The sequence below is a fragment of the Perissodus microlepis genome, chromosome 5 (assembly GCF_051167445.1).
Source record: "Perissodus microlepis isolate ML-2025 ecotype Zambia chromosome 5, ASM5116744v1, whole genome shotgun sequence".
NCBI lineage: Eukaryota > Metazoa > Chordata > Actinopteri > Cichliformes > Cichlidae > Perissodus > Perissodus microlepis.
Window position 1 is genome coordinate 7,296,131 of NC_140465.1, and position 26,183 is coordinate 7,322,313.

Below are 26,183 nucleotides of genomic sequence, written 5' to 3' on the forward strand. Positions count from 1 at the left end.
GTGGAGAGCAGCTAATGAGCCTACATGATTCACGCTTGGCCTCCCCCACAGAGAGCCTTGTCCTGGGCAGAGTGGAGGCACGCAAGAGGTGCACTGCTTGCTCCAGCACATTCCAGGATGCAGCCTGTTAGAGCCGGGAGGGTACAGTGAATAAAAGTTTCTCTTGTATAAGGATTCTGTGTCTTTGTATAGTTTAGAATCAGTCAGGAGACCCGGAGAGTTACTTGTGCCTGCATGAGTAAACAGTAACTTTCCCACTTAGGCATTTTCTGATGAGGAGTAATACGGTCCATGAGACTGAATGATCAAATGTGGCTATTCACAGTGGATGTTCTTGTATTTTAAATGCAAGAGCATTGCTTTTTGTGACAAACAGTGCACATTTAAGTGGACACAATGTATGTGAAAACACTTTTTATAGAGTTTAAGTGTAGGGCTTAATTACGTGATGATGTTTGCGTGCTCATGGAGATTCACCTGCACGTACCTGGGCTTCTTCATTCAGATATCAGCAAGCAGTCCTGGTGAAGTTGTAAGCTAAACTGATTGAAATGGAGCAAATATCAAATTGTTGACATGATTAGAAAAGAAAAAAGAAAAAACACACATTTGTCTATTTGGCAAACCTATGTCGTATATATATGTTTTTTTCTGTGAATAGCTTCAGTGTAACGTTTCTTTCCGTTTCTTTTGTGTTTCCCTGTATTGTTTCTTTCCTCATTTAACTTCTGAAGCGCTTTTAATGCGCTTTACAAGTTCTGTGTATGTTTGTTTAATCACAAGGGTTGCAAGCTGTATCAGCGCTGCAACACTGCAATCTGTAGATATGTATGTGTGTGGGTAAAGGAGCGGTCTGTCAAATATCTGTAGTAGTTATTAAAATAGCTACTAAATATCCAAGCCAGACTTTTAAACCCATGGAAGATGTGATTGGCTGTTTGCTGGTCACGTGCTGAAGTGCAGTCAGTCGCTGTGCCGTGCCTCGAGCCAGCACTGAGTGGAGCCTGTCTGCCAACAGCTTCAACAGCGGCTCTACCAGGACCATACTACACTCACTGACAATTAAAGGAGGCCCTTTTTCTTCTTATTTTCGAGGACTGTTCTTCACCATGGGTGACAAAAAGAGCCCTACCAGGTAATGCGACCGCTCGCTGTCGATTTCGACTTGTTTTGCGCGTTTCGAGCTCGATATTTGGATGCGTTTCTCTCACACGGGGATCGTTTCTCCCTTTTTCAGTTGGTATGCCACAGCTAGCTAGAATAGTGCAGTCACTATGGCGGCTACTCGCTGCTTTACAGCCCAGTCAGTTAACAGACAAAGGGAATTTTTTCCGAGGATACGCCTGGCATTCCCTGAAACGCTCTTGCGTCTCGACGAACCCTTTTGCAGGGTCAATGTCGAAATGGGCATTATTTGATATTGGTTTTGTTAGCCGACATGCTAAGCTTCGATGCCGAAATTTTTAGCAATGCTTGCCTGCCCGCTAGCCTAGCTGGCGATTCAATCGGACGTTGTGGATAGTCGCTCGCTCCGCCGCTGTGGAGATTTATGAACCAAGGAGCTCTAACTGCCGGGACTCGAACCCAATATTAATGACAACACCACCATGCCCCGGGCTTTGCTGAGGAGCTCGTTTATTACACAACGCGCTCTGTTTGTCACAATCCCCTTTCTTGTTTATTCGTGAATTATATCTGTGGTATTTCAGAAACTAACTTGACCTTAACATTTGTGTCGTTTGTAAGGCCAAAAAGACAAGCCAAACAAACCGCTGATGACGGCTACTGGGACTGTAGCGTCTGTACCTTCAGGAACACCGCCGAGGCTTTCAAATGCAGCATCTGCGATGTGAGGAAGGGCACATCCACAAGGTAACGTAGCTCTCGTTCTCCCTCGCTCTCCCACTCGTCTGAGCGTCTCGTCTCCCCCTCCTCCTCCTCTTGCCTTGCCTTGCCTTGCCTGGCTGCAGCAGCATTGCATCGCAATTTATGGGAATGACAACTTTGATCGACAGCCTATTTGTCCGTGAGTGAATGGGGACTTGTTGATGGACAGTCTTTGCAAACACATCCCGCCGCTGTCTGGATTATCTGTAGTTTCTCGTCTTATGCGTGCTAAACATTGTATTTCGCGTTTTTTTAATGCATCCGTCTAGGTAGGCTGCGTGCTTCACCAGCCAAAGGGGGTGGGGTGGGGAAGAGGGACCGTCCTTGATGATAGCTGTACAGCTACGATGCATCCACAACATCGAAGGAGCTGTTTTTTGTTTTTTTCTCTTGTTAACCCCCTATCGAGTCAAACAAGGTGAATTGCGTATGTGTCTGCGCGCCTTTCACCTACCTGTAGGATTGCAGATTGTCATTTAACACTCACACAGTCGGATTTATTGAGCCTGAGACTGATGGGAAGTTTATTTTTGTGGTTATGATTGGCGTTTGGATGCAAACTAAACATGATTTTTTGGCATTTCAAAAGTCTTAACAGACTTTTTTTTTACTGCCTGTGCCAAGTAGTTTAAGGCACTCTGATTTCAAAGCATGGCCTTGTGTCTCGAAAATCATATTTATCAGTCTAAAACATGTAAATTATTAACCAGAAGTCAAACTTGTTTTATTTCTCCTTAATCTGCTCTCAGATATTGCTCTAGATGAATGTCAGCATTTATAGTAACGGGGTTTGTGTGAGTGTTCCAGACATTTCCCCTAAGTTTAACTCAGAATAAAATCTGTGATGTCAGCAGAAGGCATTGTTTTATGGGAAACTGAGATGCAATCATTGTGTAACTTGAATTTCTTGACGGGATTCCCTTTCGTTTTTGTGTATACTCACGCCTACTCTTTCTGTTCTGGGGAATGTTTTTGATGATAAGTTGCGTGCGCCGTGACCTGTGTTTGTGTGCTAATGTCACCAGTCGCATAGTGGTAATGGAGAGACAGATGAGTCATTTGTGGGTTTGTTGACAAGTTCCCTTGCATTCTAACCTTTACAGCTGTGGTTTACCATAAGCGGCTTGTCTGACACTCCTGGCACATATGGGGAGAAAACACTAGACTGGTTTGCTGAGAATCCAAAAGATTGAGCCCGATCTTAATTGTAAGTCTCCCCTCCCCCCTGATCTTTTTTTTTCCCAGCAGCGTGTAGTTTAAGACCACAGCTGATGATGTAGGCTGAGCACGCTGTATGAAAGCAGGAAGCGGAGACAAGTGTGTCATAGCCTTCCTGTTCCATCCCCATTTACCAAGCTTTGGCAACAGTCCAGTTTTCTCTATTTGGTAAAGCGCATGACATCATCGGTGTGGTTGTCACACATTCCTGTTTGATCTGAATAGTTAACCTTTGATTAATGCAGCTGTGTAGTTGTGGGGCTGCCTCTTATTCTAATGAGTACTAATTAGCCATCTTTTTCTTCACTGTTTGATGTATTCCGGCAAAGCTCGGGACGAAGCAAAATGCTCTCAGCTAAATGATTTACACTTAAGGCTGTGTGTGGATGTTTGTCTTGCTGCTTTTATCTGGGGCTCTACTTTGGATGTGTGTTTATGCATGAGGACACACGTGTTTGCTAATTAGAGCTCCTCGCTGCTGAAGTTTGATTTGGATCGCCAGTTTGTGTTTGCTACAAGATGAGCGAAGCTGGGTATTGATTTATTCAGTCAGTGTGACATGATTGTGTTTTAAAGCAAGTTTGAAAAAGCTTGTTCTGCGCAGGGTGATTGTGCATAAGCTGGTTCTTTTCACTCTTTCCACGATATAGAGTTCCTTTTCTGTGTCCTGGCCATCAACATCTGGTCAGTCACAAAATTCTCTGTTATTGAATATGTTTGGGTACAACAGGTAGTAACCAGCTAACAAAGTATCTATTTCCTAGTTACGTTTTGAGTCTGGGGGGTCTGGGAATCCAGTATCAGAATAATTCATTCTGTTGAATTTGATGCATCCTATCCTCACAGTGTGCACGAAGCCAGACACCAGAGGGCTGTACTACAAAGCAGTATCGATGTTGGGAGTTTTCAGTGTCATGCACGTGTTTCTCCTTTTGCCTGCTTAGATCACCATAGCAACTTATGCTGAGCATGCAACCTGGTCCAATGCAGGTTATATTCAGAGTTTCAGTGTAAAATTCAGAGATAATATATGTGTTTATGTAGATTTTTAATTTGCTGCCAAGTCCATTTTACACTGCAGGAATTACAGCTCATAAAACACAGATTAGAAATTAATCAGTTTGTTTATAGGCTATTTATCAGCAGGATTTATAAATCACTAGAAATTATTTAGCTACAATCTGGCAAAAAAAACCCCAAACCTTAGTGATTTCTACATCTCTTACCATTCAGCTATAAGACCGTGTTAGAGCTGAATGCACTGATGTTTAAATGTGTCAGTTTGAAAGTGTCAGAGCTTTAATGTGCAGCTGTCAAATCACAAATTAAAATCCAGCACTGAGTGGAGATATAAATATATTTACGTATGAATATTTTTTTCTGCTCTGTTGCCTTCTTTCCTTACTTGCAGTACCAGTGTTGGCTTGGCTTTTGCCATTTTTTTTTTGGGGGGGGGGTAGGCTATTCATTATAAATCTGTTAAATACGCATAGTTGATCCATTTTGTGTTACTTCTGTGGACGAGTAAATGACGCATAAGACAGCCCCATTAATGTGAGCACCCACAGACAGTGAAGAAGAGTGCCTGGGTTAACAAAGTTATTAGTCACTGTTGTGATACATGTTATTGCACATGTGGTTTTACGGTTTCGTTGAACCAGCTAATACAAAAAATCCTGGCCGTGTCAATCATGTTTCGTTATACACCTGTCTGGTGTTGATGGGAGACACACAAGTGACATGGGTCTTGCAGATTTGGAGATGGTGACCTGAATCACACTTTGTCCCCTGACAGCGAAAGGAAAAGTAGTTAGCTGTGAGATATTCACCTGTGATTCATGCTAATGGAGACAAAAATGTGCATTAACAAGAGCAAGACTGTGGCATCAGCATGCAGGGAGAGGCCCCGTCTTCCCCAGTCGAGTACTCGAACCTGTTGACCCAGTTCAGCTCAGTGTTGAAACATGATACCCAAGTAGGCTAAATGTACCCTCTGCCACTCTTGACTCTTAAACAAAAAGCACCCCTGCTTTTGCACCTGACCTCCTGCTAATCTACAAGTCCAAACAGCCCGGGTGTTCAGCCTCGGCATTCAGTGCCCGCTCCTTTGGTAATTGGAGTAGGTCTTGCATTAGCATCCCTTGTGGTGGCCGCTATCATATTTAAATGTTTCTGGCATCTGAACCTGATCACTGTGTGAATGTGACACTGTGTTGCTGTGCATCAGTTTGCTTTGTGGTTGTGTTTGGTATGTACCTCTGGCAGCCCCGGGGCCTAGAGAGAAACCATTAGGAGCCCTCTAAAGTTGATTGATGGTGGAGATCACAGGAAGTCTTGAGGTACCTCAGTCTCTGACTGCTGCGCTGTTATCTCCACTCTGTAGTCAACCATTTCAAGCAGCTTTCATCTCTGCTTTGTATAAAACAGGATAAATGGGTGTCTCTGACACGTAAGCAAAATGCAGTACTGCGTTTTGGTTTAAAAAAAGCTTAAATGCAAATGTGCAGCTTATTTGATGCGTAGACTCAAGCAAGGCGGCAGAACCTGAACCTTTAAAAATAGTTTTCAAAGGTCTTACAAGTTAATTCTCAAACTCTAATGAATCATTTTAAAAGAAAATATTCAATTTGGGTTAAGTCTAGTTAAAACGCAGCGACTGCAGATGGACAAGTTAAAGCATGAAAGTAAAGAAAGTATAGCACTGTAATTAAAAATTTCATCCTTTGTGATGCGTTCCAAGTAAAAAATATCTTTGAGTCTAGTAGCCAGGTATTTAGCCTAAAATGTAAACTCTTTTGAACACTCCTAATGTTTTCTTTTAATTTGATTTAGCTAAAAATATGACACCCCCCCCACACACACATTTAATTATGTCAGTGCGTTTGCATGTGTCTCTGTGTGTTTTGTCTGTCTTATGCTATGACGAAATGGTTATTATAAAGCATGGATTTTCGCACTGTCACATTAAGGCAGATTGTCTGGAATAATGGAATTACATAAGAGGGCGCTCAATTTATATCCGCACTCCCTCGCACAAGCCCCCACTGCAGCCCCCACTCAGAGAAAACTGCTTTTGCTTATCCAGCATTATCAGCATCTGCACCAAAGCCCTGAGCATGAGCGGGTAGCCCTAATCTTTACATGTTAATTGCCGGATTTAAAAGTTCTTAATTACTTCATGGGATTTGGCAGTGTGAGTGATTAAATACAATAGCCAATTTGGCAATCTGACAAAACGGAGAAATGTTGAGAGAGCTGTTGAATCCAGGGGCTCCTCCCATTCAGGAAAAAGACAAGGCACGCAAATGACTGTGACAGTGAGGGAGCGAGGAGTCCTCTGAAAATACAGGAATGAAAGCATGTGAGGACAAAGAGAGGGGGAGTTGTTAAGTGTAAGTAAGGAGAAGGAGAGGACAGGAGAGAAACGGACCAGTAAAGGGACAGAAGGGGAGCGTCATGTCTGGACATTTATGTGTGTGTATTAAGAGAGAGGGGGTTTGGCTGTAAGGGGGATGTGCTCACTGAGCCAAGAGTCTCCGGGGGATAAAGTAGAGTGAAGCGCATCATTACCCAGGGAGGGAAAGACTGGACAGCCTATTCCATTTCCACTAGCACCACTATTCATCCATGGGAAGAGAACAGCAACATTTTATGATGAGTTTGAGAGCGAATTAGGAATCGACTACCTTACTAGTGGTTTGATCTTGTTGATTGTTTGGTCTTGCCAAGCCACGGGTTATAGTGCATAATAAATCCTGCAGAAAGAGTCCTGGCTGCCGTGCTTGGCAGAACCTTTGCCCTCTTGATGTCGGGTTTCCCTCACATCTTGTTTTTCTTTGCTTGATAACTGTTGTTCCCTTTGTAGAACACAAGGAGAACACAAGCCTGCTGTGAAGGTGTTGTGTCCCCTTTGGCAGCGCAGTGATTTTTTTTCTCTCAGGAAATTCCAAACCAGGCTGTGTTTTCTCTAAAGTGAATGGGTAAGAATATGATAGGACAGCAGTAATGATACAGTGATCCAGTTGACGGGTAACAGTCGTGGCAAAGCAACAGAAGAGAGGTGAAGTGAGGTGAGGAAGAGACGTAGTTAAAGGCTGCAGGATTTATAGAGGATGGGAGGGGGATAATGGACGACGAGAAAGTGACGAGGAAGTGGGGAAAAGAGCAAAGAGAGAATGATTGAGAGGTGGTGGAGAGGAAAACAAATGAGTGATACAGGGTAATGTGACAGTGCTGCTGATGGAGGAAGCTCATATGTGCTCAGTGCTTTTGCAATGTCTTGCTGTCAGTCTGCTTGATGCCTCGCTGTTCATAGCCTGAAAGGTCAGTCATGGAAAGGCTAGTTAAAGTGAATATAAAGCATTATTTGCACATATTAGACTTCTGTGCTTTAAATTTGTCCATTATATACTATCTTTTAAAACACACATAAAGGTATACAGACAGACTCTCTTTGGGCTGTTGGGAGAAGCAGAAATGCATGCCCACAGCAGTCAGCATGGTGCAAAACACTTAGTTGTTGGAGAAAAGTTGAGACATCTTGGAGTGATTTCAGTGAATTCTTCTCAGAATGTCATTTCTTGTTCTATTGTTGTATGAGGATAAAGGTATCAGTGCTTTCAAGGAACCCAATGTCTATATAGAACACCTAATAAAATTTGATAGAAACACAGTGGGAAATCCACAGAGGACCATGAGTAGATTATTTTTTTTAATTCATAGAAACTAGGGGGGTAATGTCTGTGGTTCTGAAACTGAGACCAGACCCACAATAAAAGCATTCTTTGTTTCACTGTGTATACACATATATATGTGTGTGTGTATACACAGAAAACAGCAAATCTTCAGGTATTTATAGCAAAAGAAAATACAGGACACTTTTAAAGTTTTCAGTAAGGTGATAAATCTGATTTGAATTTAAGCTATAGATTAAAGTTAAAATTTAAAAGAAACAAGAAAAAAAAAAAAATGCTGATCTGTTACTCTGATTTTCCGAGTAACAGATTTTCTTCTTCTGCAAAGCTCTTTTGTTTTTTTGCTTGTTATAAATCAAGTGCATGCCTTTCCTTCACAGAGGTGTACTTTGGCCCCCTACTTAAAAGTCTAAACGTACTCTATTTACAGCTTGAGTCAGGCTGACTGAAAGAGAGCCTTCAGTTAACAAGATGAGTCTAGAGGAAGTAAAACTCTCAGGGTTTCGTAGCTGAACCCGAGGAAGGATTTGTAGCTGCCTGCAGCTGCCTTTGTGTCTGGATCGCTCAGGGTCTCTCATGCAGTCCAGTTTAAGCGGTGCGCGACAGTTGGCTGCCGGCTCATCTCTTTCTCTTGCCCCATGGCTACAGTGCAGGTCTCCTGAGGAACACAAGCCTTTTGTAGCCTGGGATTCTCGTCATTCCTGTCTTTACCCTCAAGACTCCCCATAACAGAAGCAGATTGGGTGGGATAGGCAGTTGCTCTTAGGAGATGCTCTTTACTGTCAAAAAGACCTGCTAATCCAGGCCTAAAGCTCTCTGCAACCATAATCCATTCATTTACTTTTCATTTTAATTATATTTAGAGAATTGTTTAAACATCAGTAACTGCCTGAATTTTAAGTTTATGAAAAATTGTGCTATATAATAGCATTTATGTTTTTTTGCCAAAAACAGGCAGCCTTATTCTTAATGCATGTCTAATTGGACTTGTGTGCTAATTTATCTCCTAGTTGTGAATCAGAAAGTCTGTATGTTCCAGCTTAACAATCAATAATTAACATTTCATATCTACTGCTCTTCGTGTAATTTCAGATTGTAGCTGCAGGCCGTAAAATATCATTACGCTAGCTAAATAATGTTGGGCAGTTGTCTGTGTGGTCATGTTATTAACAGTTATCACAGTGTTCTCCAGGAACGTTTTATTCCTCCCTTTTTATTGTCTTCTCTGTGTTTATTTTTCTAATATAATCAAACAAAACTAGTTATGCTTTATGTGCTAACACAAAGTGTGAAATGTAAAAGTAGTTGAACTGAAAAGTAGTTTTAAGTAAACTGAATAAAAACAGGTATTCACTGTATTCAGTCATGTTCAAATCTGAACACTTGCTTGTACACACACACACACACACACACACACACACACACACACACACACACACACACACACACACACACACACACACACACACACACAAGCTAGAGTCAAGTAAAAGCTGACTGAAAAACAAGTGGGTTGTTGAATCATAGTTCCTTGTGATTGTTTGTAGCCTGTAGTTTAACTGATATGATATGGCATTATATGGTAGCTACCACTGGGAAAAATACTATTTCTGGCTGCTTGCTTTTTCTTAAGATGTTTGTGGTGGAGACAAGAAGTGAAGAAGTGATTCGAACATTAAGCCCTCAAAATCCTGAGTGGAAGGAGCAGATGAAGGGCTGAATGCTTAATGCTTCTGGTGGGCAGTGAGAATGATTTGAGAAGTGCTATAGCCCCAGGCTCTTCTTGAGGTGCTTCGGCCTCTGCAGCACTCACTTACACACATTACTTTACCCATGGATGGCTGGAGGTGACAGCACTGCTCCAGTCTCTTCAGGTGCAAAATTTCATCACTGGGAGCCTAAGCTCTGCACTTCAGTGGAATTTGTATATGTAATTTCTCAATTTAAATTCACATTAAATAAGGTACATACTGGATTTGGGTCAGTTAAGGCCAGTGTTTCTCACACATTCTTTACCATGGTGGGCTATGCAGCTATATTAAAAGGCATCAAATTATATTCAGTGTCCCACTTTCACATATTTATGCAAGAGTGTCGTGAGCCGAAGGCATTATTTTTCAGGTTGCTGATCATTCTTGTCAATGCAATATCTCAGAAACGCCTTGAGAGAGGTGTTCTTGGCACCAAGGTTCACTTGTACTCGCAGGCAGGGAGGCGCCGCCCATTTCCAGTTTCTGCTGATAAATGATACTAATGTCATGTTTTTGATAAATCTGTAAGGTCAAAAGTCACGTTCTTTGTGAAACTTAAGGGGAATAGCCTTCCAGGGATGTGTGATCCAACAGTTGGATTTACTACAGCAACTAAGGAAAACTACATATTTTGCAATTGGTGACAGATCTTGTGATTATTTAGACTGAAAATGCCATTTTTAGTGATTGCATAGATTTTCTGATCAGTGTTTAGTCAGCTGCCTCTTCAGTCGGTCTCAGTCTGGTTACTGAAAACTTCACTGCTTCAGAACCTCTGAAAGATTTGCTGTGAGTTGAAGTTCCCGTCTTAACCTGTAGCAGGTTGGGTTCTGGTTCATGTGGTACCATGCAGTGCTCAATGGGGGCAGCTGTGCGGAACAAGAACGCTATAAAGCATGAGGTGACTTTAATAAGTGCTAAGCATTGAACGTCTTTGGGTTTTGTTCTGAAATCTGAAGCTGTCGCCCTGTACTTTTGCTTATTTATTACACATTTTTGTAAATGTTTTTTTTTCTCTTTTACCTGAAGGAATTATTTGCTAGTTAAAGTAAATTCTTTCCAGCCAAACAAAGTGGCCGTTGATTAAAATAAAAAAATCTTGCTGATAGATTTTATGTTTGAATTTGCTTTAACTTTCCTTAAATATAATGGTGGGATGTGCTATAGATGAATAACATGCAATCCACAGGAATTATGACTTTTTTTCACCTTATCACCTTAGACATGAAAATACCACTTTATGCATCATTTCAGAGAAAATCTTATTAGCAGTTAGACCAAACAGTTTAGTAGGCAGGTCCCATGAACTGCTTGTCATAGAAAGTCTAGAGAGACTGACGAGCATTAAACAACAGACTGAGAAACTGCAGACAAATCACCACCTTTATAGTAACCACATTCATGGCAGCACTGTCACCTCTTGGCCTGTGCTTACTCTAGTCAGGGGTGGCAAACACAGTCTACAGAAAGATCCAAGCATAAAGGAACTGCTGAGAAATATGTGTGCATGTAGAGCATCAGTAGGGCTATAATTTCCAGGTCTTGGGGTTGATTACTTGGCAGTATGCTGTCATAAGCTGTTATTAGTCAGACAGTTGTCCTTCTCATTTTCACAAGAAGAAAACGGATGGAGCCTTGCAGGATGAATGTGTTACTTTTCATTTTGGAAGGAGCACAAGATTTTTTTTTTCCTGTCAGTGTGGCTGCATTTTGTTAAAAGGGGTTGTCCAAAAAAAAAAATAAACTAATGAATAAAACTTTGCAAGCAATTTGTATACTACAGTCATATCATCAGAAACCTGTATACTAACTCAGCTACTTTGAGTGTGAACATCCTGTAATTTGCATATTTGAATATGCTTTGGCTGCAGCAGCTATCCTCATACCATACTAGTTCGAAGCCTCCTCTCCCATCACAACGTGAAGGTGATGTCACAGGATGATTATTGGAATTTGTTGCTCAGCACCTGAAGCCTGTTGGTTATTACTCTGTGGTTATAGTGCTGGGATAACCAGTTGATGTAGTTTTTATTTTTATAAAAGCACATAAAGATATGCCTTCGACATCTGGTTGGTTCTGGGTCTATTATCATTTATGTATAAAATAACTAGAATAATATGATTTAACGTGTAGCAAATATCAGCCTCTTAATTGTGTTTGTGAATCATTTAGAATAATGAGGTTAACAGAGTGGGACAATCGATTACTTAAAAACAAGGTGTGATTTCCATTGATCGAGATGTTAAAAGCCCGTGACATTCTCAGATGCAGGATCTGAAACATGTGCTCCAGGCTGAGGCTCTCTAGTCTTTCAGCTGTGAGTGGAGAAACTCAGGTTGGCCATGAATGTATGTAGGATTCAAGTTGCAGAACAACTTTGTAGATCACTGAAGAAAAGGAAGCCCCCCTTGTTGCTGCGCTGATATGTGAATGAGGGAGTGGGTGACGTTTAATAGTCTGGCTCTTTAGCGGGCTGGCCTTGGCCAAAGAACTCTGTTGTCTCTTAGTTGTCTCACTCTCTCTCTCCTCTTCGCTCAGCTGTCTGCCGCTGCTTTCACTCAGTTTGGAAGGAAATAATTGCTTGTCCTCCACAGCACTTCAAATAAAAGAGCTGTGTTAATGAGGGCTTTCCTCCTTCTCTCTCTCACTCTCTGTGTCTGTCTGTATATCGCACTCTCCATCGCTCATTCCCTCTCTTCATTAGTCTCTCTCTGTGAAGTGCTCAGGCTCATTGTTTTTAGTTTCTGTAGAAAGAGTTGCCTCTGAAATAGCAGCCTCAGCTTTTGCTCCTGGCTGGCAAGTATCGGCTGCTCCTGACCAGTGAGAGCACCAGCTGAGCAGGGGTGTGTCTGCCTCTGTGACAGTTCAGGCTGAGTGGAGCAGTCTAACTATGGGTGTCAGTCTGACTGAATTAGGAGCTTTTAAGCATGATGATAGTTATTTCAGGGCATCCCGTAGAGGGAGGCTCCCCATTCCTCCCTCCCCCCCGGTCTGTGGAATTTGGAGGCAAGCATGGGAGGAGCTGTCAATCACAGCCTATTGTTGTGTGAAGGGGAGGTAATATGCTGTAAGCCCTCACAGTGGGAAATGATTCAACAGCAGGCTTTACACACTTGACACCGACACACACACACACACACACACACACACACACACACACACACACACACACACACACACACACACTTTACCAGGAATATATTGGCAGCAGTGGGAGGTTGGAGCAATTTCTGCAATTGGACCCTGGGGTTTACTTTTGGTCCTACTCCCAGTATCCATTTTCCTTTGTGCTATATAGATGCTTCTTATTTGATTTGGATATTCACTTGTAAAAGTAATTTTAGCGGTGTTGTAGTTTAATTAGTACACTCCCATGTTCAACAATGTGGAATAATTCAGTAATGAACCGTAATGGTTTTTAAGCAGGAGACTTTTTCAGGGCCTCTATTATTTCATGAAATCCAGTAGCACACACCGTAGTGTCATGCAGAACGCCGTGTTAATGAGCCACAAAGCAGCAGTGTGCAAAGTCACGATGTATGGTCAGTGAATAAATAATGGGGTAAAGAGAGCAGTGGCTCTGTCATGCCAGCAACAGCTCGTGGCTGACTTACAGCTGGCACTGAATCACCGGCTAACCAGCAGGACGGCTTCTGCTGTCACCAGTGCTGTCGACACAAATCTCAAGCTCTGACCAGGGCATCAATTCTGCAATGGGCTTATCAGTCACTCACTCATTCACCACCTCCTTGACTCACAGCACTGGCTGCCACAAAGAATGATATCTGGTCCTGTTGGATCCTGTCTGTTTACTCGTGGCGGTGGGTTAAAGAAGTAGATTTTTTATTTATTTATTTTTTTTTATGTGGTTGAGTGAAAACCTTGAATACGTTCTCATATTTTGTTAGCTGTGCACATTTCCAGCACGATGATGATACTGAATGAGGCACTCCAGAGATCTGTTGAATTCCCATAGAGAGAACCACGTTATTTCATCGGGACAGGACAAGGAAAATCCTATGCCAGGAATTCATGTTAATGTCATCGAACATTACGCTTTATCTCCCTGGAGATGTGACACACAACATCTAGTGTCAGGGTACACGTCCATTACTGCAGTTACTAAATTCATCACTCTGTATTTAAAAGCTTTGCTGAGTTTAGTTTGGCTTTTCCAATTAGGACCTCTCATACTCAGCACAGGAAGTAATTACTCCAAATTAAAGTGGAATTGGGATCTCTTTGATGGGAATAGGATAGGGTTGGCAATTATAAAGATGAGATTTCTCCCAGCTTTAATTTTCACCCACAGAACACTCCCAAAACGAGGCCACACACAGGGGCAGCAGGTAGAAGGGGAAAGAAAACGGGCTCCAGAGAACCACAGCAGCTAATGGATCCTGGATCAACAGCCCAGGGCTCATCAGCATTCAGCACAGCTGCTGTATTGATTGGAATGTAGTGCAAGCATTACAACATGATGCTCTATTATACCCCAATTGATTGTCTTCTGATCAGCTGCGGGTCCCCACCCTCTCCTTCTCACTCTGTAATAGTTCACAGCAGGAGGAGAATAAACGAGCTTGATGGAGCAGTTGAGGATTGGGAGCGAATCAGCAGAAAAAAACAGAAAAGATGGACACAGCTCTGAGTTTATAAGCAGCGGGCCACTAAAAGGTTGGGAGACTTTGAGAGCGGAGATTCAATTGTGAAAGATGTGCAAGGATTTAAGTGCAGAAACAAGAGTAACAGGAGTGGCAATATGATATAGCTAAATTGAAACACTGAGGCCTGCCACTTAAGCTGCTGTCTGAAAACCACTCTCTACAGCAAGCCACTTAAAACAGTCTGACACACTACGGCTTCATTTTCCAGCAGTAACCCTTGTTTGTCTGGACTGATACTTGGACCAGCAGAGTTTCTACAACTTTCAAGCCTCACTCCGTGGCCACAGGTTTACTAAAGCAGTCAGAGGTCAAGGGATGAGGGCTGCCTTCTGCTCTGCTGGAGTATTGTTGCAAAAAAAAAAGAAAGAAAGAAAGAAAGAAACTTCCTGCCAAGATTAGAAATGGTTTTGGAAAGGTTGGGTATACACATCTAACTAGTAGAACTTGTTCCTGTTGAAAGGGCCCCTGAGCAGCCATTAAGCTGTGCCCGGCTGTTTGTTTGCACGCTAAGCTTTTCGAGTGCATGTTTGTGTGTGTGATCGTACTTGTGGTTTACTCCTCACCACGCTTGCCCAGTGCTGGCTTGTGATTATCCATGTTGCTGGCTGCGGTTTGGTCTCTGCTGAGTCTCTGGAAGACTACAGCCATCTTTCCCTCTCCCCCGAGTGCCCCCCCCCCCCCCCCCCCCAGATGCTGTCAGCTGATGTTCATCATGCAGCAGGTGTGTGTTTTGGCTCAGTCCCTCAGACTTTGGGTTACCTCACAACTTCCCTATTCAGCTGTTCTGTGGCGTGAGACCACAGAAAAGATGTTTTCAGAAACAAATTGTTTTATGTGAACCTCCCTCTCTGGGTAATTAGAAGTTGCTTGTGACATTTATCTTCCTTGTGTTTATTGTCTCTGCTGAATAAAAATGCTCAGTCAGATTGCGGTTTGTGATTATTTGTGTTTTCAAATGAGTTATAAAAAAAGGGCTCTGTGGTTGCTGGTGAGCTCACTGAGAGGGAGCAGCAATACCACGTCCAGCTGAATCTCAATCTGTGACAAATTGGGCCAACCCTACAGTAATCAGATTAGAGGACCTAAGTGACGTGCTGCAAATGTCCCACCTTGTGATCCTGTGCATTCATTTTATTACGACCGTGAGCTAATGAGATTAGTCCTAAAATAGAGCTGCTCCGCCAGGAAGCGGCTGCACAAACCTGCCTGTGCAGCAGCTGGGAGCAGCAAGCCTCCCCCCCTCCCCCCCGACCTCCACGTTCAGTCGCTTCTTTTTGTCAGCTGTAGAATGACCACGTTGGTCTGTGGCCAAAGTCAGTTCACAGCTCTACTACAAGGCTAATCCATGTTTGTGCCTTGGATCTCCTCCACAGGAAACCCCGGATCAACTCCCAGCTGGTTGCCCAGCAGGTGGCTCAGCAATACCCGATGCCTCCCCCACCCAAGAAGGAGCGGAGAGAGAGGAGCGAGCGCATAGACAAGGAGCGCCCGGAGGGTGAAGGAGAGCGAGCCAACGGAGAAGGACGCCCACAGGTCGAACGTCCAGAGAGAGTGAGGCCAGAGGGAGACACTCCTGAGAAGGAAAAGAGCGACAAGGAGCAGCCAATCAAAGACAAACCCGACAGAGAGAAGGACATCAGCCCAGCTCTGACGAAGAAGCCCAGCAGCAAAAAGACCAGGTCAGCGTACGAATCACAGCGCATGTTTCTGCATGCCTGCAGTGGTGCTGATATCAATCCTTACTTGTGTGCGTTTGTTTTCCTCCAGACCCAAATCTGACAGCCATCAGAGTTCACCCAGTGACAAACACAGCATACAGTCTGGCAAATCAGCAACCAAGACCAACAAGAACTCTCACATTTCCAGGTGCGTAGCCCACTCCCCTGCTCTGCATGTGTTTCACAGAGCACGTGGTTTAACTTGTATGACTATGCAGTAGTTCTGGTCAGAGAAACTCATCTAGCACAAGGTTAGTGGGAAAGCTCAGCTGATTCACAAATGATCTTTTACACTAAACGCCCACTCTTACTTTTGATGCACTTGTTCTGACTGTGCATGTGTCACCCGATGAATTGAGCAATTTAGTGTAACCACCCCCACAGTGCTGGAAGCCTCCCATTGTTGTTGCTGAGATGCACATGTTGTAGTTGGCAATTGTGACTACTAATATTTAGTTTTTCTCCTTCTCTTCTCCTCAGGCCCAAACTGAAGAACATTGACCGGAGTACTGCCCAGCAGTTGGCTATCACCGTAGGGAACGTCACGGTGATCATAACAGACTTTAAGGAGAAGACCCGCTCCTCCTCCACATCTTCATCCACCGTCACATCCAGCGCGGGCTCCGAACAGCAGCACCAGAGCTCCGGCTCCGAGAGCATGGACAAGGGCTCGTCACGCGCCTCCACCCCAAAAGGGGATCTCTCTGTGGGGCACGACGAATCGTTCTGAGGTCCCGCTGCCATCCTCCACCACCTATGACCCACCCTTGCACCGCTCCCCCCTTTTCCCATGTTTCTGGACACTATGGATCCCACAGGGGGAGGGATTTCACCTTTTCCCATCGCCGACCCGCCTTCATTCCACGATCTCCCCTGGATGCTAAGAGGAACAGTGAGGTGCCATCTTTTACGGAAAACAAGCGCCCCCGCTTGGCGAATATCCCTCGTGTTTACACCTGTGGCACAGGCGAGGAGAGGTGGCCTACACGGAATAACACCCTCATTCCTTCCCCTCAACCCCCTCCCCAGTAGCATCCAGACACTTGTATGTATTGTTTTATATTTGTACGTGGATGTGAGGCCAAGTCAACTTTTTTTGTTTGTTTGTTTTGTTTTGTTTTTGTAAAGAAGAATTCTCCGCTGGGCACAATAACCACCACTTTTTTTAATAACTTTAAAACTATTATTACCTTTATTTATTACCTGTTGCACCTGTATACTTTGATATTCTCCTTTTTATGTTGAAGCTTTGCTGTGTAGCTCTGCAGATCGATTGTTCCTTCAGTGTTTTTACTACAGTCTGAAAACAATAGGACAACACACACACACGTCAGATACAACACACATATACACTCACACACATACACACACTGGTGCTAGATACACTGTGAAGCGGTTTTGCAGATCTGGGATTGCCCATTCGCTCAATGTGACAAAGTGCTGATGAATCAAATTCTCATTCACTTTTCTCAACAACACTGTCTCGCTGAACACTGTCGGGACCTCCAGGTCCATCTACTTTTTCTGTACAGGTCATTGTGCATCAGAAGAAGGTCACCTAAAGTTCAGACACCTGACTTTTTCAACTAGATTGTCTATGATTTAGTATGCTATAGCAGATCTCTTATACAGTATCTTATGTCTTTAACTGTACAGTGTAGGCTGTTGTGTAAAACACTAAAAGCTGTCAATATTTTTCTGCATTTGGTACTTAAATATTGAGTTTTCTGGCTGAAGGCAGAGCTGTCCTCTCAGCTGGTGAGGAGCCAGAGCATTTTCTGTTGTGACTGAATGATGGTTAAAAGCAGTTCCACTTGGTAAAACCATATTGAACTGTAAAAATAGACCTGTTGTGTCAAGCTGTTGTGAGTCGATTTTATTTTGTTTTTCCTCCTCCACCTTCTTTCTTTTCTTTTTTTGTGGTCCTGAAGTCCACCCAGAAAACAGAGTGCAGAGACGAGAACAATTTACAAAGATTGACAATTCAATTGACTTGTTTTTATTTGTATTAATTTAAGACTCCTGTCATTGAAGGCAAAACAATATTGCAGTAGTTAAATAGAAGACAATTGTTCTTTCAATTTTAATGCAGCAAGGCTTATTTAAGGGTTTTAATTCACGTTCACCTTAGCTGATACTAGACCAACATAATTTCCTTTTAACTGTATGAAATTGTATAAAGAATAAATGTGTATATGATATCTTAGTTTTATTTATTGAAGGACCAAAGGAATTTCATAATGACATGATACATAGACAGATGAATAACAATTTGAAATGCAATTATCTAATGTGTGAGATGAATAACAGTTTAAATAAAGACTAATATAATCCATGTAAATGGTGTTCTTATTGTCCACTCATCTTTGTGCGTGGCTAAATTGGGGCAGAGGTCATCATGCTGTGAGCGGAGTCGAGGGAAAACCACAGCTCCACACGCAGTGGTGGATGTTGCCTCGTCGTGCACACAGTGAGAAGCAGTGTGGGCGTGGGAAGAGCTCTGGGTCTTAAGACTTTGGCCTTAGCGAGCCCCTCTTCGCTCTGCTGGACTACCATTGTACATGCAGCTCCCCTAACGGAGGCCCCAGCTCACAAACTGAGCCGCTCCCAGAGCAACTAAAAGCCAGGTTACGAGAGGTAACCGTCACCTCCTTTACCCCCCCTCCACCCCAAAACTAAAAAACCCTCCTAGGAAGTGAGGGGCAGGATTTGATCTGTGTACACTCAAACGCTTTCCAGAGTCACACGTAGGGATGATAATCATGTGTGTTGTCAGTCCAGGAGATGTGTTTATTTTTTTCTGCTTCTGAGCGATGGTTAATATGTAATTATGTACTTTATTGCATACAAATATGGAATCAGTGTTCAAAGTGAGGAAAAGCAATGTGAATAGAACTTTAAAAAAAAAAGTGGGACTGCTGGTCAGAGGGGAAATGTTTTGTCCAATTTTTACAGAGAATGAAACCCTGCTTTGTAATGCAATCGGTTAGAAATGGGCCTAAAAAGCCATCTTTTCACCTGCCTTATCTGCAACCACATTCACTTTGACTGAGTACTCCCAACAGAAAGGATTCATGGTTAAATTATTGACAAATGGGCCATTTGCTGAGTATATGAATTATTGCTTGTATATAGAATTTTAAAAAGGTGCAAAAGCAAACACTATGAATACTGGCATTGGAGCTGAAGTCTTTTTTTGTTTCCTGTTTCCTTCCCGCGCAAGCAGTTCTGTTCTTGTGTGCGACCAGTAACCTTAATTTACTGTGTAAAGATGGTTACATTTTTTAGCTTTGTTTGTCAGACCCAAATATAGAATGCTTGTTTACTGACTGTATAACCTTAACCGTGAATTCCAATTACGTGTATTATACAAACTCATTTCTTCCTATAACGATGTCTTGTACAATGCTTTTAAAGTTATTGCTCTGTTTAAAAGAAAAATTAAAAAAAAAGTAGGGAGAGAACAATAATCCATTCTTTGTTTAATCCAGTTTTAGTTTTTTCTTTCTTTCTTTCTTTTTTTTTTTTTTTTTTTTTTTTAAACTTATAGCTGATGTGTCATTGTTTTCCCTTGTGAAATGGTCACATTATGTTCCTGGTGTGGAAATGTACTCAGCATTTTCAGCAGATCACAGCTCCTTGTCTAGCTTATAATGTTGAACTAATACATGTTTCTGGCATGTGCACGACTTTGCGCTTATAGGCTAACCCGATCATTTTCCTCTGCTTCAAATAGAAATGTCTATTTATGAATTTTGCTTGTAGTTTTTCACAAATAAAATTGTTAAAGTTATCTATTTTCTGGCTGTTCTGTGTCCTTTTTACGATACTGTTCGCATTCAGTGTTCGGGGTTACAAAGCATTGTAGTCACGTTGCAGTGCTTATGTTACAGCAAATGCACGACATTGCTTTTCCTTAAGTCAGTAATCAGATTTCATTACATTACTTACTAATCTAGTGATTATTCAGTTTTTTACTTACTGGGCATTAAAAAAAAAAAGCCTTTCATGCAAGTTTGAGCAAACGTCAGCAGATCTTAGTTTGTTCACGTGACGGGACCAAAGCACTCTACAAACTCTGAAGAGTGGCAATATCGAGTTGATTGGAATTTCTTGAGAAAGGACAAAGAAATATGTTGGCTCTTTGAACACATTTTTAAATGTGAGAAATGCCTAAAAGTCATTAACCATACCAAACTTAAATATTGGCCAGTCTGCCATTAAAGATCATCGTTTTCAGTGCTGGTGCTATCTTTAGATGTGCCTGTGGAAAGCCAGCATCTTCCTTGTTAACTTGTTCCTCTGCACTGTGTCGCCTCCGTTGTCTCAGAATCCTCCAGCTTCCTTTTATCTTCAAGAAGCAGACAAAGTTGCAGGGAGGCAAATCTGGCAAGTCCAGCAGGAAGAGAGTGAACGTAGCAGTGGTGTGGCCAAGAAACTCCAATGCACTCACACACTGCCTAAGATGACGCGCACCCCAGTACAATTTGTTGTTTAATGTTCTTCCTTAAATGCTTCAGGACATTACAGCAGAAATCCGCTTGATAGTCTTGGCCTGAGGTATGATTTCATACAACACATGCACGCAAATATTCTCCTGGTCTCTGTCCTCACGTGATGGTGCTGCCTTCAGGCTTGGAAACTGAAAACTGCTCACGCGTAACTAGAGACCAGCGCTTCCATGAACTCCACATGAAATTCGAGTGGGTTTTAAGCACACACCTTATATTCCCTCTCTGTACAAGTTTGGAGTTTGTGGTGGTAAAACGGGTCTTCCAGGAAAAGACCTAAAAATAGCAGCGGTGCTGGAATTCGTCTGGACGTGCCCATGAAGGTGACCCTGACTGTGAGACCGGGCCGATATATTTCAGTCTAGGTTCTTGATTTTTATGAAGATGATCCTAAAACGTCTTGATCGCACCTACTGCTTTGTCAAAAACATCAATAGATGTGATATATGAAAAATAAAACACACCCTTGGCTTCAGAAGCACGTAACTCTGCCCCAGTTCACAGCAGTAACTTGTAGGTGCCTTCCTACCAGTTGCGATATGTCTGACGATTTTCTTGCATGCACCGCTGTTTTCACCCCCGAAAACTTTTCAGTGGACTTCAAATCTGTTTTTTTTCTCAGTTTCTTTTCTGTGTTTTCTTTTTTTAAGCGCACCTCTCATGTGGTTCAACTCTGTAAAAATATTTTTGTGATTGTAGATGAATCACCACCAAGATCAGCTGTAGGAGTTATCTGCAGATGCTCTAATGAGATTCTGGGATTGTTGCTAAATTTGTTGCGGCAACCAACCAGTCCTGAAAACGGTCACGCTTGTGAAATCTAGACCTCTAGTAGTTCCTTAAAGTTATTTATTTCAAAATATTCTGAGATCTTATAAAATCTCATGGGCATTCGCAGCCTTTTCTGAGGGCCTTAGAGAGCTCTTTGGATCTTGGCATGATCAGTATCTGCAGTGGATGTGAGAAGAATCCCGCTGAGTGTGAATATGAGCAAACCTGCTGGGCATGAAAACGTCTCTGGCTGTGTACTAAAAACATGTGCCGATCAGCTAGCTGATGCTATTGCCGGCATCTCACCTGCTTCCAGGCAGTCACCATTATCCCTATACCTGGAAAGTCTGCAGTGTCTTGTCTAAATGAATACTGCACTGTGGCAATCACCTCAATTCGGATGAGTTGTTTTGACTGGCATCCCAGCCAGTCTGGACCCTCATCGCTTTGCATTTAGAAACAATCGATCCACAGAGGATCCAACTCCCGCTGCCCTCAAATCTATAGTCCCGCGCTTTGAAAATAACACCTATTTCTGAATACAGTGATTTGAGCCCAACATTCAATAGAATCTCCCTGAAGAAACTAATTGGCAAACTGAGTGCCACACTTCCTGGTGTGACAGTTGGCAGTCACACCTCCCCCACTGTGGTGCTCAAAACTGGAGCTCCCCAGTGTTGTGTGCTCAGTCCCCTCCTGTTCATGCTGCACACCAATCACTGCATTCACAGACATAGCGAGAACATCACAGTGATTTTTGCAACTGGATTGCAAACAGCGGTGAGAGCTCCCGGGAAAGAACAGTCTTGCTGAGGAAAACTTGCTGCTAAACGTGGAGAAAAGATAAGGAGCTGGTGGCTGATTTTGAGCAGGTGTACAACAAATTCCAAGCAGTCAGTATGACACAGAACATCTCATGGTTGTCACACTTCTTCGTAACGGCACAGCCACATGGCATTTCCACTTGATTGATCTAAACAGCCAAAAAGTCTTTCAAAAACAGCGTAGACATTTGTGCAGCTGTCTCGGGATCTCCTGGGAGTGTTACTATCAGTTATAGCCTACAGAACAATTTCAGGATCTGGCAACAGGGGACTATGGGCATCTAGCCTGGTCATCTTCTCTAAGCACCGTTTTTTAAGGCCTAACCTTAAACAGAGACTTTAGAAACTAACTCCAACCTGACAGCTTATCCTAACCACTAACCACAGGATCTCAACGCCTAATCTTAACCGTGGACATTTGGAGGACTACACCTGAGCATGTGGGTTCATTTGTTGACCCCCCCAGCATGACCTGTGGGCCTGCCCCAGGACAGTTATTATCCAGTGCTGAGGTTCGACCAGACAAATGCATTTAAACTGAAACGAGGATGAGTTTTAGTTATTTTACTTTACCAGGATAGCTTAGTTTAGACCGAGTTGAAGAGGAACATTCATGCCTTTATCTCTCGTGGAGGCCATGATTGACACGTGCTGGTCTGTGAATTATCTTTGGCCCTCTACTCGAAACCAATATCAGTTGATGAACTGGATTGCGGAGGGTCTTCCTGACAGTCTAAGCCTAAACTCTGTTATTTTTGGAAACTACAGCTCAATTATGATGCTGCCAAATGTGGGTTTTATGGCAAATGCTACATAGGCCTGATATCACCCTAAATGCCATAACACCCCTGACATCTGGCCTACATTATGTAGATCTGTGGCAGAGTTGAGGCATCCAGACTCTGAGCCAGCGCTGACAGTCATGGCCAGATGTGACCCATAGATAACTGCAGATGTCAGCCTCGTTCGCTGCCAATGTTGCTATCTGGTCTGATTCTAATTTCAGAGGTTTGGAGATGTTATTTGGGGGTATTGCTGCTTCTTTTTACGTGACGTACATCAGCTCTGTTTTATGTATTCAGAATTTGACTACTCTGTATTGTTTGCTTGAGTATATCAATATTTATATGTAGACACTGTTCAGAGATGTCAAACAGTTTCTATGGGATGTACTTACCTGTTCACATGACTGCATTGTTTCATTGTTTGGACAGGGATTTCTGCTGACGTGTGGGTACCTGCATGTCGCAAATGCAGGGCAGAGTGTGCTAACAGAATACTGCATAAAGTAATACACACTTTTTTTTTTTTTTTTTACACAAGAGCAATGCGTAATAGATTACTTGTTTAAAAAAAACTGCCCTGTGTTTACAGGTGCTTCTTAGTCCACGTCTTTAGTTGCTCTCTCTGCCAGATAATGGGACGTGTATATGGATCAGAGTTGGCTACTATTGATTGAGATGTCGCAGGGAGTGTGTGTTTGTAGGAGAGGAAGCAGCTCCCACTGTGTAGCGACACATGACTTGAGGGAGCCCTCATACTGACAACAGCTTTCAATCTCCATCTCCCTCCAGGGGCAGGTTAGCAGGCGTCTAATGTAGCATTTAAAAGCTCCAGCCCACGACTGCTTTCCTCTGTCACTGCTGGTAATCTGTACAGATAAGAAAGTCAGCTGAAGTGAATAGCTCACGTTTGTTTTAAGGGTAGATTCACTTTGGTGATGAGATTACCCATGAAGGGAACATGGCTCATTCACTCTGGGTAATGCAGAGCAATGTTTGTCCAAAATCTCTTTTTATTTTGTTATTACAATTTTTTTTGGTTCCTTAATATTTCTTTCTTTAAAAAAAAAAAAAGTTACATTCAAAAACTTAATTTTCTCTTCATGAAATTCAAATTGGATCAAATTGAATGTTCTGTTTGAGGGCCTACTGATCTGCATTATGCTGCAGTCACACTGGTGAAAACAATGGTTGGAGACTGCAATATGGAAAAAATGATTGCAACTGTTTCCCGTGAACTTACGATCTCATTGCCTTTGAAATGGTTGCTTCAAAGATGGGGCCCAGGTCTGAAACCATGTAGTCAGTTATCGTCTCCAAACAGTCTTTGGTGTGTGAAGACAGCAGTTAGCCAGAGCCAATCAGCTATCGGTGTGCTATCAGCTTGCAATTAAATGGGATCAAGTTGGCATCTCACATGTAGTGATGTAGTTGCTGAAAAACTGTGATTAACCTGCCACATGACATAAATACTCTGAAATCGTGATGTATATGGGAATATAACTAGAACACAACCAGCTGAGCAAAGTGAAGCGTTGCAGATGAGTTGCCCTCGTTAGTGTTGACTGGCTCAGATTGAGTGCAACATGGTGGCAATCTGTCTGCACTTATAATTCACATGGCAGTTATTTACAGACTCCCTCAGTCTGTGGTTGAAAGTGGTTGTTCAAAGGTTGACGGTTTTGCATGCTCAACCTCGGAGCGATCAGTTGGTTGCTACTGCTATTTGCAACAGTTTTGCCTAAAGTGAAAAAATGCAATACAGTCACCAGGCAACCACTGATTTCTTCTGCTCGCTGTCCTGCTATTACTCTAGTGTTATTAGGCAATGTTTAAAATGATTATATAATAAAGTGTTATCTAAGAAATCATTAAGAACAACATGATGATACTAACACCCTCTCTTTCTTTTTTAAATTAAAATTTTTTACTTTCTTTGTTTTTTAATAATTGGACACCTCATTATAATAGACATGTTTCAGCTCCAGGCAGTTCAAATGAACAATGAAATTAGCAGCTGGTAACTGTAATGGCACCCACAGACAAATAGAGCCAGTTACTGCATGCAGCAACAAATACCATAAATCATCGAGAGGCATCGTAGAGTAACATGACATTAGCAGATTTGAGAATCACAGTTTTCATGTACTCCTGTCCCTTTAATCAAGAGCACTTAAATTCTGAATATTATAACCTTTGTATGTAAAATCATCCTCGAGCCAAAGTGCCTAAAGAGAGCTATTTCTTCCTCACTAGTTTCTATGTTTCCAGTTTGTATGGAAATACTCCATTAGAAAGATTATGTTTTCTTTTTTTAACAGAAAACTTCATTTTTGAAATATGCAGTCTGGACTAACAAGCGTGTTTCTTTTAGGGTTTTTTGGACCTTTTTCCACAGAGCCACAAAAACAACTTCTCTCTTTGATCTTCCCATGAGCTATCATTCATTCTGAGCTGTTTTCTCCACCTGTATCTCAGGCATTGTTTATCACAGAGCGGAGAAGAGCTCAGTTAATGGAAGGTCTCCTGGGAGACCATGGCAACATAAATAAGGTGCGTGGTTCAGGATAACCTAATCCAACCGTAACTATAACCCAAAATGTAAAAGTACAGAGGGTGTTTAAGGCCAGACTGGAAGCTGGATACACCAGGAGAAGTAGCTAGATAGCTTTTTATGACCTGATATTTTTTTAGTACCTCCTTCATGACCTGCTTTTTTCAGCCTTTTCATGACAGTAAATTTCATGACATAAAATATGATTACAGTGTCAGTTCTTCAGCCAAGGCAGGATAGATTTTTGGTATTCTTTCCAATACCAAAAAGCTATATACACGAGCTATATGTGCTCATCTATCCTTGAGCCTTGAGTCTTAACCTACCTGCTCCAGCGATGCTTAGGAAACAAGACTCCCTTGAGGGATAAATGGAGTATATAATAAAAACATTGCTCTGAGGTCACTTCCCAAGCAGCAAGGGCAAAAAGTGAACATGGGATGTGCTTTATTTTGATGTTACTTCAGAAGATTTTTCCCTCACATATTGCAAAATCTATCCAAACAGAGCAGACAGGATATTAATAATCCATTTGTGTATTCTCTGGAAAGCAAAAGAAGAAATATGAGGTGGAGAAATCTAGGTCTTAATTTTTTGGCTCTTATTTATCTCTTTCTTTCTTTCTTTCTTTCTTTCTTTCTTTCTTTCTTTCTTTCTTTCTTTCTGTTTCCATTCAGGTCAAGGTCCAACCAGACTTAAACTGGCTGCCAGCTCAAACTGCCATACTGTGACTAGATCCATATGTTGAGGAAGGGTTAAACATCTGCAGATAAGCAAACCACTTTTATGTGAAAAGGAAATCAAG

At 42.3% G+C, this 26,183-nt stretch overlaps 1 protein-coding gene across 1 annotated transcript; it reads left to right on the plus strand.

Moving 5' to 3' along the window:
• Window positions 1-960: 960 nt before the first annotated feature.
• rybpb (RING1 and YY1 binding protein b) lies at window positions 961-19,729 on the plus strand. The gene is made up of 5 exons (XM_084927547.1): window positions 961-1,135; window positions 1,747-1,872; window positions 15,592-15,897; window positions 15,986-16,084; window positions 16,417-19,729. The coding sequence occupies exons 1-5, from the start codon at window positions 1,110-1,112 to the stop codon at window positions 16,664-16,666; spliced, it is 807 nt and encodes a 268-aa protein (XP_084783673.1). The 5' UTR covers window positions 961-1,109; the 3' UTR covers window positions 16,667-19,729.
• Window positions 19,730-26,183: the final 6,454 nt, after the last annotated feature.

What these genes read in the sequence shown, in the direction of transcription:
- rybpb (XM_084927547.1), top strand. Translation starts at nt 1,110, where the DNA reads ATGGGTGACAAAAAGAGCCCTACCAG. An exon ending in GACAAAAAGAGCCCTACCAG is followed by an intron (nt 1,136 to 1,746) that starts GTAATGCGACCG and finishes GTCGTTTGTAAG; the next exon opens with GCCAAAAAGACAAGCCAAAC. An exon ending in AGGAAGGGCACATCCACAAG is followed by an intron (nt 1,873 to 15,591) that starts GTAACGTAGCTC and finishes TCTCCTCCACAG; the next exon opens with GAAACCCCGGATCAACTCCC.